This window comes from Melospiza melodia, chromosome Z (assembly GCF_035770615.1).
Source record: "Melospiza melodia melodia isolate bMelMel2 chromosome Z, bMelMel2.pri, whole genome shotgun sequence".
NCBI classification, from domain to species: domain Eukaryota; kingdom Metazoa; phylum Chordata; class Aves; order Passeriformes; family Passerellidae; genus Melospiza; species Melospiza melodia.
The window spans coordinates 79,675,930-79,687,613 of NC_086226.1; the positions used below are offsets into that span (position 1 = coordinate 79,675,930).

The window sequence follows — 11,684 nt, forward strand, 5'->3', positions numbered from 1 at the left end:
CCCCATGCTGAGCCCAGAGCCCGGAGCCCAGAGCCCAGAGCCCCGTGCCCGGCCCAGCCCAGCGGGGGCAGCAGGGCCGGGGCCATTCTGCCCCTCTGCCCCTCAGGCAGAGCCCACCTGCAGAGCTGCCCCAGCCCCGGGCCGGCCCAGCAAGGAGCCGCAGCTGCCGCAGCCGGGCCAGAGGAGGCTCCGGCACGGGCACGGGGATGGAGCAGCTCTGCCGGCAGCAAAGGCCGCCACGGCTGCCATCGCTCACCCGGGCACCAGAAGCCTTGGCCCGAGCTCGGGGCGGCCTCGCGGGGCCCGGAGGGGCCGCGGCAAAGATGGACACGGACAATTGCCGAGGGCCGCGGGGACGGCGGCCGGGGAATGGCTCCCGGTGCCGGAGGGCAGGGCCGGCCGGGATCTTGGCAATGAGGAATTGTGCCCTGGCAGGGTGGGCAGGCCCTGGCACAGGGTGCCCAGAGCAGCTGGGGCTGCCCCTGCATCCCCGGCACTGCCCGAGGCCAGGCTTGGAGCAGCCTGGGGCAGTGGAAGGTGTTCCTGACATGGCAGGGATGGCACTGGATGGGCCCTGAGTTCCTTCCAACACAAACCATTCCAGTATTCTATAATAATTTACATGCAGAGATGAAAGCAGTATGGAGTTCCCTGCCAGTTTCTTGGGCATAATTCAGGACACACTTTCAAGTCTCAGTACTATTGTTACTTGAGTTACTCTGAAATGAAAATTCAGTAATATTTTCCATGCAGATTCATAATTAATCGAACAAATTACAGTGTAATAGTATTGATTCCCTTGATTATTTTTTGCTTCTTTGGAAAAACCTGTTTCAGTGCTGTGCATTGCATTTAAAGGTAATTTATCTAGCAGTGGTTCTGCTTCCAGAGGGCTTTCCAAGCAGGGATTTTTGGAGTATGTGGTAAGAACACCTTCCCTGCCTGGTCTGGCATTTCTCCTTGTAAGCTGAGGTGGATTCTGATCTGCCTTCTCCCCACTTGACTGCTGGCTGTTCACTTCTGGAATGAATCTGCCTACTGAACATTCCCCCCTTATGGAAAAATCCTAAATTACACACCACCATTGACTGCACAGTATGAAAGAAGTGAGGATCATATGTGGCACACTCAGATCCATTTGAAAGGCCACTGGAGTTGCCACAGGGCATTGTAAACTATATATTTTTTTACTTTATTAATGCAAAAAAGCTTTTTAAGTGCCGCTGAAATGGGAGTTAGGTATCTGTGCTAACAGGAAGCAGGTTGTACCTAAGCACCTGTGCTCTGGAGTGGTGGCAGCAGATGGTGTCAGCAGTTCAAAAGCATTTAGACAAATTCATGAGGCCACTTGTCCATAAATGGATGCAAAATTACCTGGCAGGAGTGAGTCCTGCAGTGCCTGGGGTGCAGATCTGCTGGAGCAATGCAGGGGGAGTGAACCACAGAGGGAGCCCAGGCTTGTGCTGTCCCAGGAAACACTGCTGGGGCATCCTCTGGAATCTCTGGGGTTATGGGATGAACCCTTTCAGGCCACTTTTGTCAAATGCCAGCATGGGTTTGGGGTTTTTTGGTTTCTTTTCCCCCTTATAATTTTTTTGTGGGTTTTCTTGTGGTTTTTTTTCCCCTTATAATTTTTTAATCAGGGTAGGAAATCTGTCTCCAGTGTCTTTTCCATACTTCCACAGCTTGTTGGATCGCTCAGTTTTGCACCTTAGACGAATCTCATAACTTAAGAACAGATTTTAAATAGTAATTAATTAAGACTATATGCTACATAACTAAAATGGTGACAACTGAATTAATCTACTTTTGGCAAGCATGGAAGAAGAATCATCTGTTTATTTTCTTAGGAAAATGGCTGAGATGCCATTTCTTGACAATGTAGCTATGGACCTGCCAAATTTTAAGTATAAAGTTTTCTTGAAAAATCCTAAATGCATAAGTTACGTGCTTGTGAGAAGCTTTAAAGCCTTAAATGAAGCTTGTTAAGCTTTAGAAACATGCCTGAGTGTCACCTACTGCTTTGATTCCTCCTGTTCTTTAGATTAATAATTCAAACCTTATTATACGTATATAAAATAAGTAATTATGGACCAGCATTGTTGGCTATTCTTGATTAGTGTTTTGCTTGCCCTGCATTACCTCTCCTGCCTTTCAGGCATCTTCTGTTAGCTATTTAATAAATCAATTAAAATAAAAAATAATTACATTTAATAAAATAATAAAGTTATAAAATTAAAAAAATAATCACCACCTCTTCAAAACTGTAAATACTCCCGAATCAGGCAGAATTGGGGCATAAAATATGAATTACAGAGTCACAGAGTGGTTTGGTTTGGAAGGCACCTTTGCTGGGATCAGTGATGGATTTGAAGCAGCAGATGCAAAGTGGTAGGCGTGGTTCATCTCAGAGAAATTCTGGCTGTGTTCAGTGTCCTTGTATTTCTGTGTTGCAGGATCTGCCAAACCATCTCTGCTTTCCTCAGGGAAACGTAGCCATTTAATTGCCTTTTCAGCTTGGACTTGGTATTTGATGAAAGAAGGACAGGATCCAGCTAGATTGGCTGCGTGGTGTTGGAAGTGGTGAAGGTGTGAATAAAAAATCATCGCTGAGCTTGGTTGTGGGTCTTTGGGAGCACACAGGAACGGGGACATTAAATCATGGGGCAGCTGCAGCTGCAGCCTGCAGAGAGCTGGGGTGTAAATCCAACCAGCCTCCCTCACAAAGACAGGCTCAGTGACCACAGAAATCTGCTTCTCGGGGCTGGTTTGCACTTCTCTGTGTTGTCAGGGTCCCTTCACGCTTGCCCCTGCTCGATGCCGGTGCAGATCTGCTTTGATTGTCTGAGCAAAGCAGGAGAGCAGTGCCAGTGGCACTTGCCAGGTCATTCCTCAGCAGTGGCAGAGGCAGGACAGGTTGTTCCACCTCCAGCTCCTGGGTTTGGTGGGGTTTCTGTGTTTTGTTTCGTTGCAAAGCTGGGGAAACTTGCCTCAGTTATGCCTGCAGGATGAGTTGACTTCTGGTTGAGAGTTGAAGTCAGTGACCATAAATATATTTTATCTGTCCCAGGTCACAGAATCCCAGACTTGGTTTGGGTTGGGAGGGACCTGAAAGTTCATGCTATTCCACCCCTGCCATGGGGAGAGACACTTCCCACTGTCCCAGGCTCCTCCAAGCCCTGTCCAGCCAACTTCCAGGCACGCAGGGGCAGCCCCAGCTGCTCTGGGCACCCTGTGCCAGGGCCTGCCCACCCTGCCAGGGAACAATTCCTTCCCAAAATCCAGCATAACCCTAAGTCAGTAGGATGGGGAAGCCCTGTGCAAATATTCTGCTACCGACAGCTTTATTAGTGTGATTTACACCTTCTGTCAGGATTGTAAAACTTCCCTGTGTCATTACAGTTCCTTAACATGGTGCTTGCAGCATAGTGATTCCATGGTAATAGATTTTCCATTGTAGTAATTCCATTATTAGAGGAAAATCCCTTTGACCTCAAGTTGCACAGGTTTGAAGTTCCATGTGTGCAGTTGATGTTCTGGCTGTGGGACTCAGGGTCAGTCTGAAGAGAGAAATCTTCCTGCCCTCTTTCTGAATGTGTGGGCTTGGATTATATCAACAAGTAAGTTACTATTGATGCATATGAAAATAAGGAATAAAGAAGAAGATAGACCATGAATTCAAGAACATAAATGACTTATATAATCTTGAGTGAAGAATTTTTACTTAAACTCAGCCGTTTGTTTCAGTAAATGTGGTCAGGAATTGGAAGAAAGGGAAAAAGTTATATCCTCTTTATTAATTGCATCACTGTTTCCTTTTCCTAAATGGAAGAGATTATGGGGGGCATGTTTTATTAATTCTGCCTTCTTTTTCTGACCTGGAAACTGCTGGGAAAATGTCTGGAATAAATTGGCACTGGCTGTGGTGTTTGCTGGTAGGATCCTGCATTAACTTTTTGACACCCCTGTGTGAATTTATTTTTGCAAAGCAACATCATGCAAACCAGGTTGGGGAAGAGGCAGTTTCAGGCACAAATCCCCTGAACTATCATCAGTGGAGAGACCATAAATGTTGTGATGGATGCTTGAAGGCAGTTTAATGTAGCACTGGAGAAAATAGAAGCCATTACCCCTGGAAGAGCTCCAGTTATGACAGAGAAAATAAATGGTGCTGTTACAAGAGATGTACTGACAACAAAATTCCTGCTGGCTGGGGAGGAGAACAGAGCACAGTACAGAAATCTACAGACAATTACCCCTTATCTGAAGTAATGTTTATTTTTGGTTTAAATCCGACATGGAGACTGCTTGATAAAATGACTTAATCCAATCTGACGGAGGTTTAGTCTTAATTATACTTGTGCTTGGGAACTGCCCGGTCTTTGCCACTGCTCAGATCAGTGCTGAGATACTTCCCTGCTCAGCCCTGGACCTGCACAGAGCCTAGGCTGGCATTCCTGAGCAAAGCAGGGTCAGGACAAGGGGGAACAGCTTCCCAGTGCCAGAGGGCAGGGCTGGATGGGATATTGGGAATTGGGAATTGTTCCCTGGCAGGGTGGGCAGGCCCTGGGATGGGATTCCCAGAGCAGCTGGGGCTGCCCCTGCATCCCTGGCACTGCCCGAGGCCAGGCTGGACACTGGGACAGGGGAAGGTGTCCCTGCCATGGCAGGGCTGGGATGGCATGAGATTTAAGGCCCCTCCCTGTGGTGGCATTCACAGGGGTCCCAGGATGAGGGAAGAGATGAGAATCTTGACTCTGTGTTTCAGAAGGATGATTTATTATTTTATGATATATATTATATTAAAAGAAAATGATATACCAAAACTATACTGAGAGAATAGAAGAAAGGGATTTCATCAGAAGCCTAGCAAAGAAAGAAAAGGAATGATAATAAAATCTTGTGACTGACCAGAGTCCCAACACAGCTGGACTGTGATTGGTCATCAAGTAAAAACAACTCACACGGACCAATCAAAGATGCACCTGTTGCATTCCACAGCAGCAGATAATTATTGTTTTTCTTTTCCTCTGAGGCTTCTCAGTTCTCAGGAGAAAAATCCTGTCAAAAGGATGTTTCATAAAATATGTCTGTGACACCTCCCAACCCAAACCATTCCAGAACTCTGTTATTAATTTTCAGTCTATCCCATGGAACATTTTGTGTCTTGCATCCATCTCTATCTCCCAGATTTTTTTAATGGGAGAGGCTGAGGCAGCAGCTACAGCAGCAGGCACAGAACATCCTCACACATCTTTCCTGCATCACCTAGGAGAGAGGTCTTTCCACAGAAAATAAATGAAGCCACATTTTGAGCTTCCCAATTCAGCAGAGCTGGTGCCTGGCTGTGAAAGTATTCCTTCCCCATCCCAGCTGGGTCAGACTCAGAGGGATATGCAGATGTGTGATGGATTCCAGCATGTGGTGCTGAACAGGCACTGCTGTAAATCAGCCTCATAGCTGGATAGATCCAAAATCATAGACAGATCCAAGGAAATAATGCTGTTGATTTCAAATAAACTGTGTGTCAGAGTATTACTGCCCAGAAGAGTTGTGGGCAACCTGCAAATGGGTTCTTGCAGTGCTTGTGGGAATTGACTTGAAATTCTCACACTGACTGACTGGAAAAAGATTAATTGTAAACAAGAAATGGATGATTGTTACATATTGTTTGTACTGTTTTGATGTTTTTTTCTTCATGAAGTCCCAGTAGGACTGTGTATTTTTGGTGTAGCTGGCACAGAACCAGCCTCGATGAAGGGTGGAATTGCTGCCCTCATATTTTGCTCAGGTTTATATTTCAGTGCATGTGGAGTGTCGTCGTTCTGCCAGGTGAGTGCAGCAAGCAGTGAGCTAATGCTAACGAAGCTGATGCAGCACAAACTTTGATTTGTTTTCACCCTTCTGACAGTGTTTGAGAAGGACTTGGGGTTCATCCCACCACAGGCACCTGACCCTCTCCCAGGGCAGGCTGGGGGCCTGGCACTGAGAGGCTCTGTAGCCCATTACCAGTGCTGAAATCATGCAGGGCTTTGATAACCCCTGCATTTTTACTGGCAGCTTCCCCAGGCTGCCTGCTCAGAGCTGCTGTGTCAGTGGTTTCACCTTGAGTGCACAGCAGAGCCTCGCAGGATGATGCCATTGTCTGCAGGACTGGGGAGGGAGCATTGACTGAATCAGAGCTGATGCTCTCACAGTGTTTTCCCTGATGCTACACAAGCTTCTCATACCACCTCAGCCTTCTCCCTTTTTAAATAAAGGCTGCTCCTTAATGGCTCTTGGCTCAGGATTTCTTTTTCCTTGTACTTCTGTGATTTTCCTGGGAGTGTGTGTCACACGCCTGTCTTGAGTAGCATGAAATTCCTGCGTTTGGGAATGTTTTCAGTGTCACTCTTGTCATGCAAGAAGAGGAAGGACTAAAAGAAGAAAGATGTAGAATGTAAAGGTAATAAACTATTTGAAAAGGTCAAGTCTGGCCTGCATGTGTCACTCACTGGTGGTTTGCTGTAGCAAAGAGTGCAGGGCAAAATCAAAAACTGGGGGTCAGGACGGTTGAGAGTAACTTTAGGCTGAATATTCAGCTTGGGGAATTATCTTCATGCCTTTTTAAGGGAGCTGAGTCACTTAAACCCAGGTTTAACTTCTCTCTTCTTTCTGAGAGTTTGCGAAGCTTGCTGAATTTTTTTGTACAATTTACGGTTTTTACTTTGTGTAATAGCTTTGTAAATATTATTAGCTATATACTTTTTTTGCTGTCTTTAAGGTGTACCATTTGTACAATCCATGTATTTTCTGGGATTATTTGGAGGCCTAAGTTAATTTGAGCAGAATATGAAAAGGGGGTTTTAATTCAAAATATTACTCTTTCTCAAAGAAAAACTGCATCAATTCACTTTTGACAACAGCAGATGGTAGCATTCTTATGCTAGTTATCTGTTTGCAGTGTGAAACAAAGCTTTCTGAACACCCTTTTTTTGTATATTCTTAAGCTTCTGGGAGTTCTTTAAAGTTCTCTTAGACATAAAGGGCTTGATGCTCATGAGAACATTTTCAGCACCAAGTGGAAGTTGAAGCCACCTTGAGGGCACTTCCTTCTCCTTCTTGCTGTCTCTCCAAGCAGAACCATGTGTGTTTCCCAGCACCAGCCTGAGAAGATGCCAGGGCTCAGGGTGGTTGCAGACCTTTTTTTCCTGAGGGAAATGGGGTTTCTGTGTTGCATTTGCACAGACTGTGGTTTGCACAATAGCTTTGCCTCTCTGCAGCCAGTTAATGCTGATACAGTAACTTGAGTTACTTCTGCAAACCATTACGTTTTAACTAAAATAGTGGCCTAGCCTGGTTGCTGATCTTATTTCCCTTTCAACAGAGGAGAATGTATATTATTGATGTGGAATATATACAGTGTATTTTAATTTGTCATGACTGTGCTAGGAAGAGCAGTGTGAGCTGAGATTCTGAAGTGAGAGAAGTTGCACCGGGGCTGGTTGCACCCTGCCTGGTCTTTTCCAGATGCACGTGATGAGTTTTGTGTTTTTCCCTTCCATGACAAAGCAAATTCTGTTCCCTCTTAGGAGCACCCCATCCTCGGGCAGCCTTTCTTTGTGCTGCACCCCTGTCGAACCAATGAATTCATCTCTGCTGTGCTGAGAGGCTCACAGGAGCAGCACAGGTGAGGGGCTCTGCTGGGCTTTCTGCAATGCAGGTAAGGTCAGTCAGCTGCAGGGTGGAAATGGACAAAGCTACTTCCTTAGTGCCAGCAGAATAAGATTTCTGTGTTGTCACTTCAGGCCTGAAAGTTAAAATACATTTGTGATAGGAAAAGTGAAGGAACAGCCCCATCTGATTTGTGACTGTTTAGTCTGTCTGTAGTTCAGAAAAAGCTGGGATAATATAATTATGGTGCTTTTTGTGTTGTTTTTTTTTTTGCCCCTAGACACACAAATTACATCACACTGTGGCTCAGTACTGTAGGCCCAGTTGTGGGCCTGAATCTGCCTTTGAGTTACGCAAAAGTGGCACCTCAGCAGAGCACAGCTGTGGCTGAAAGGTAAGAGAAAAGGAAATCATCCTTTCCTCTCCCACCCTCCTGTTCCAAAGGTTAGATGGATAAATGGCAGAACCATCTCCTCCTCCTTTGAAGCTCTTGCTTAATTTAGGACTCACCTTTCAGTGTTTTGCTTACCTGCCCGTGTTGTTGCCTCACTTGATTTGCAGTGAAAATTTGAGGGGTGCTTAGCCCATTGCTGACACCCTTCATGAGTCCAGAGTGTCCCTGAGCTCCTGGGGTCTCTCTCAGGTGTGGGGAAGTGTTTCATATTGGTTCCCCCAGCACAGGATTGGGCTCTGGCATAACTGCTGCAAAGATTTTGAATTAACTCCTTTTTCTGTGTTTGCTCTCCCCTCTCCAGGGCCCTGAGCTGAAGGACTGGGAGTGGTTAGGCTGTGATAAAGCTGCTGCAGACTTCCCTGGGGGTGAAATGGAAGGGTCCTCCCTGGCTGCTCAGCCATGCCAGAGTGGAAATGGTTGCTCATGGCTGTTTTTGTGGCCAGAGCTCACCACTGAGGATGTGGGAATTGGCTGCAGCTGTGGGAGCACCTCCCCAGCACCACCCAGACCTGAGCTCCCTTGAAGTCACTCATGTCCTGCTGAGGCTGCACACAGATGCACAAGCCAGAGCCAGAGCCGCTGGATCCACTGAACTTACCTCTAGAAAATCTGCACCATCTGTGGGGCAGAAAAATCAATATAGAAAAATGCTTGCGGGACGTGGTGTGAGTGTGTGGAGCCAGGCTGTGGGCTGGGACTGGGAGGCACCTTCTCCAGCCCGTGTTCCCCAGCACACAGAACACCCTCATCCCGGGAATGTCCCCACACATCACCCCTCAGGGAGCAAAGGGGGTCAGGGCTGTCACACACAGAGCCCTTGGAGCCTGCACGGAGCGAGCAGGCCCAGCTCTGCAGCTCGGGAGCCTCGAGCAGCCCTGTGGGAACAGCTGGCTCTGCCCTGCTCTGCTGCTGCCGCGCAAGCTCTCCGTGCCCCTGGGAGCTGCTGCTGTTCTTCCCAAGCAGTGTTCCTCCTTGTAGCTGTGGTGGTTCACAGGTTTGCTCCCTGCCCTGACAGCTGTTGGGCTTTGGGGGTTGCCTGGTGGTGCTGCCACGGGGAGCCAGATGATGAGGAGCTCCCTGACCACCCGTCCTGGCTTCTCTCCCACTCCCATTTTGTTTGCAGTGTCAAACAGAGTCTGAGCAGCTGATACTGGAGCACAGATTCCACCCTGCACATTCAGCAATTGTCACTTGCACGCAGAGTCTAGGGCGTGCCACGTCAGAGCTGGGATTTCACATTTCCAGATTCTCTTTTTTCAAATTATGTTTATAATTTCCATTACTTGCCATTGGTGGACAGGGAATACAGAGTGCAGTCCTTCAAATTCCATGGGCGCAGAATTTGTTTGCCAGACATTTGGAATTAATAATGAAAGCACACAGTTTATTTTGTTCTGTGTCATATCAACCTGAAAAGCCATTTTCCCCATGTAAGATTTACAAAATATGGCCTGCAGCTACATTGATTTTTTTTTAACACTTTTGGTAACACATGCTTGATAATTGCATCCACAGCCCATTTTTAAATCTGAGACTTAGACAGGAGGAAGAGCCAACAAAAAGAGGTAACAGCAGGTTTAAGAGCTGTTAAATGTTCACCCCTCCTCTGTCATCTTCACTTGTGATACCCTGGAACAGTAGAAGCACTCAGCCTTCAAAATGTGGAATTTATATGTAAAGGAAAATAAATATTTGTATTTTACACTGAACAAGTCTCAACACCTATTGCTTTCTACCCTAATTCACCATTTGAATGATGAAGAAAGGATTATTTGACCAGGGCATTACACTGGGCTCAAACGACGAGGTGACAAGTGCCGTGTCTCATCAGTATCAATGTTTCCCTGAAATTTGCCTGGAAAACTAAAATTCAGCTCAGTTAGTAGAAATACACGGAGGTTAGACAGAGAAACAAATACAGGCTAACATAAATATTTGGGACCAAGGAGATAAAAAAGCCCATTTGGATATCTCCTTTTTAATGCCTGGGGTGAGAGGTGAGCAACCAATTTCCTGTTTACATTTATGCCTTAATGACTTAGGATATCTTAACTGAATTTTTATGCCTGAAAATTATATATATATATAATTTTTTTAAAATCAAGCGAATTGTGGTACTGCTTTGTGATTATGTTTTATGTCATGATTCATTATTTAGTTAAACTATTGAAGATCCTTAGACTGCGCTAGGGTTTTGTCTACGTGCATTGTCTGAACTCTTGCATCCTACCAAGGAGAAAATTTCCAGCTTAGATTTGTAAATTTGCTCAGTTGTTCATCTTTGCTGAATTGGGAAGACACATCAAGGGAGGTTCTTCACTTCTGGAGACTTCTGTAAGAGAGAACAGTCTCATACCTGCCTGGGTTGCCAGAATCATCAAGAGGAATTAATTTCATGTGTTCACCTAGGCCAAAAAATGTGTTTTTCTGGGGAGTGCAGTTGGTAGCCACATACATAATCCCTCATTTATGTCAGCGTGACCAGGTAAGAATTTAACCCCCTGCCAGGAGATTTGAGGTTGCCTGGCTTTGCTCACTAACAGGAACATTCCTTTCCAGGCAGGAAATGTGGAGCTACTTAATTGCAGCTAAATACAGCCAAGTAATCAGTATCAATTCTTGCTGCAACTCCATGAATTTCAGTGAAACTTTCTCAAAAACTTCCCCCCCCCCCCTCTTTGCTATGATGATGGTTTCATGAGTCTATTTGGACATCTGTATTTATATTGCACACGTATAATAAATTCAGTGCCAGCACAAAGGAAGGACGATTGCTCTTCCCTCTGAATGGTGACGTTACAATTATTTCCTCAAAAATACTCTCTTGTAGAGAACAGCGTGTGTATGGGTATTTATACCTATTTTTAGCAACATGTGGGCTTTTAAAAAGTCTTTCAAGGAATTCAGTGCATTTTTTAGGAATAAATTCTTACCACCTAGAATAAAAAAAAAAAAAAAGCCTGAAGCTGAGAGTTGCAAAAGTAACCCTGTATTGAGTGCTCAGGATTAGGGAGGTGTCACACAGGTTTTTATCTCTTGGATTTCAGGAAAATCTTAAAAACCCTGCACCGCTGAGGAAGCTTTCAGTTCCCCACTTGAGAGGTTGCTGCAGCTGTCACCTCCCGAAGACAAATTCACCTTAAGGCAGAGAGGATTTCACTGCTGTGTTTGAACAGAGAATGGATTTACGGAGCACCCTCTTAACACCTTCCTCAAGTGTGCTACAAAACAGCATCTCCTGTACCAGCGGTATTGTTCAGTCAGGTGTTGCTGGTGTCAGATGGCTGGCCAGCTGCTTTAATAAGTGAAAATATTAATTAGTTTTGGTGATGAGGTGGAAAACGTGGCCAGCTGTGGATTCTCCTCTGCCTGGGAGGATGTTGGGTTGTGTAACACGTATTTTTTAGGCTCTAAACCCCTCTAGTAGTGATTTGGTGACGTTTTGCTGAGCTCATCTTTCTGTGAGTTCTTCCTGCAGGGTCCAGGTAACACAAACTATTCCTGGGCACAGGCACAACCTCAGAATCACAGGATGGCTGGAGTGGGAAGGGACTGGAGCCCATGCAGTGTCACCCTG

General features: G+C 45.8%; 1 protein-coding gene across 2 annotated transcripts in view; it reads left to right on the plus strand.

The window, feature by feature from the left end:
* The window catches only part of ATG10 (autophagy related 10), a 61,675-nt gene extending 49,991 nt beyond the window's left edge, over positions 1-11,684 (plus strand). The window contains exons 6-8 of one of the 2 annotated variants that reach the window (XM_063181517.1): positions 7,572-7,669; positions 7,934-8,047; positions 11,155-11,684. In XM_063181517.1, coding sequence (XP_063037587.1) covers positions 7,572-7,669; positions 7,934-8,047; positions 11,155-11,182 — 240 coding nt within the window. In that variant the 3' untranslated portion in view covers positions 11,183-11,684. Of the gene's footprint in view, positions 1-7,571; positions 7,670-7,933; positions 8,048-8,408; positions 9,820-11,154 lie in introns of those variants that run through there. The other variant, XM_063181518.1, reaches the window with a different exon arrangement.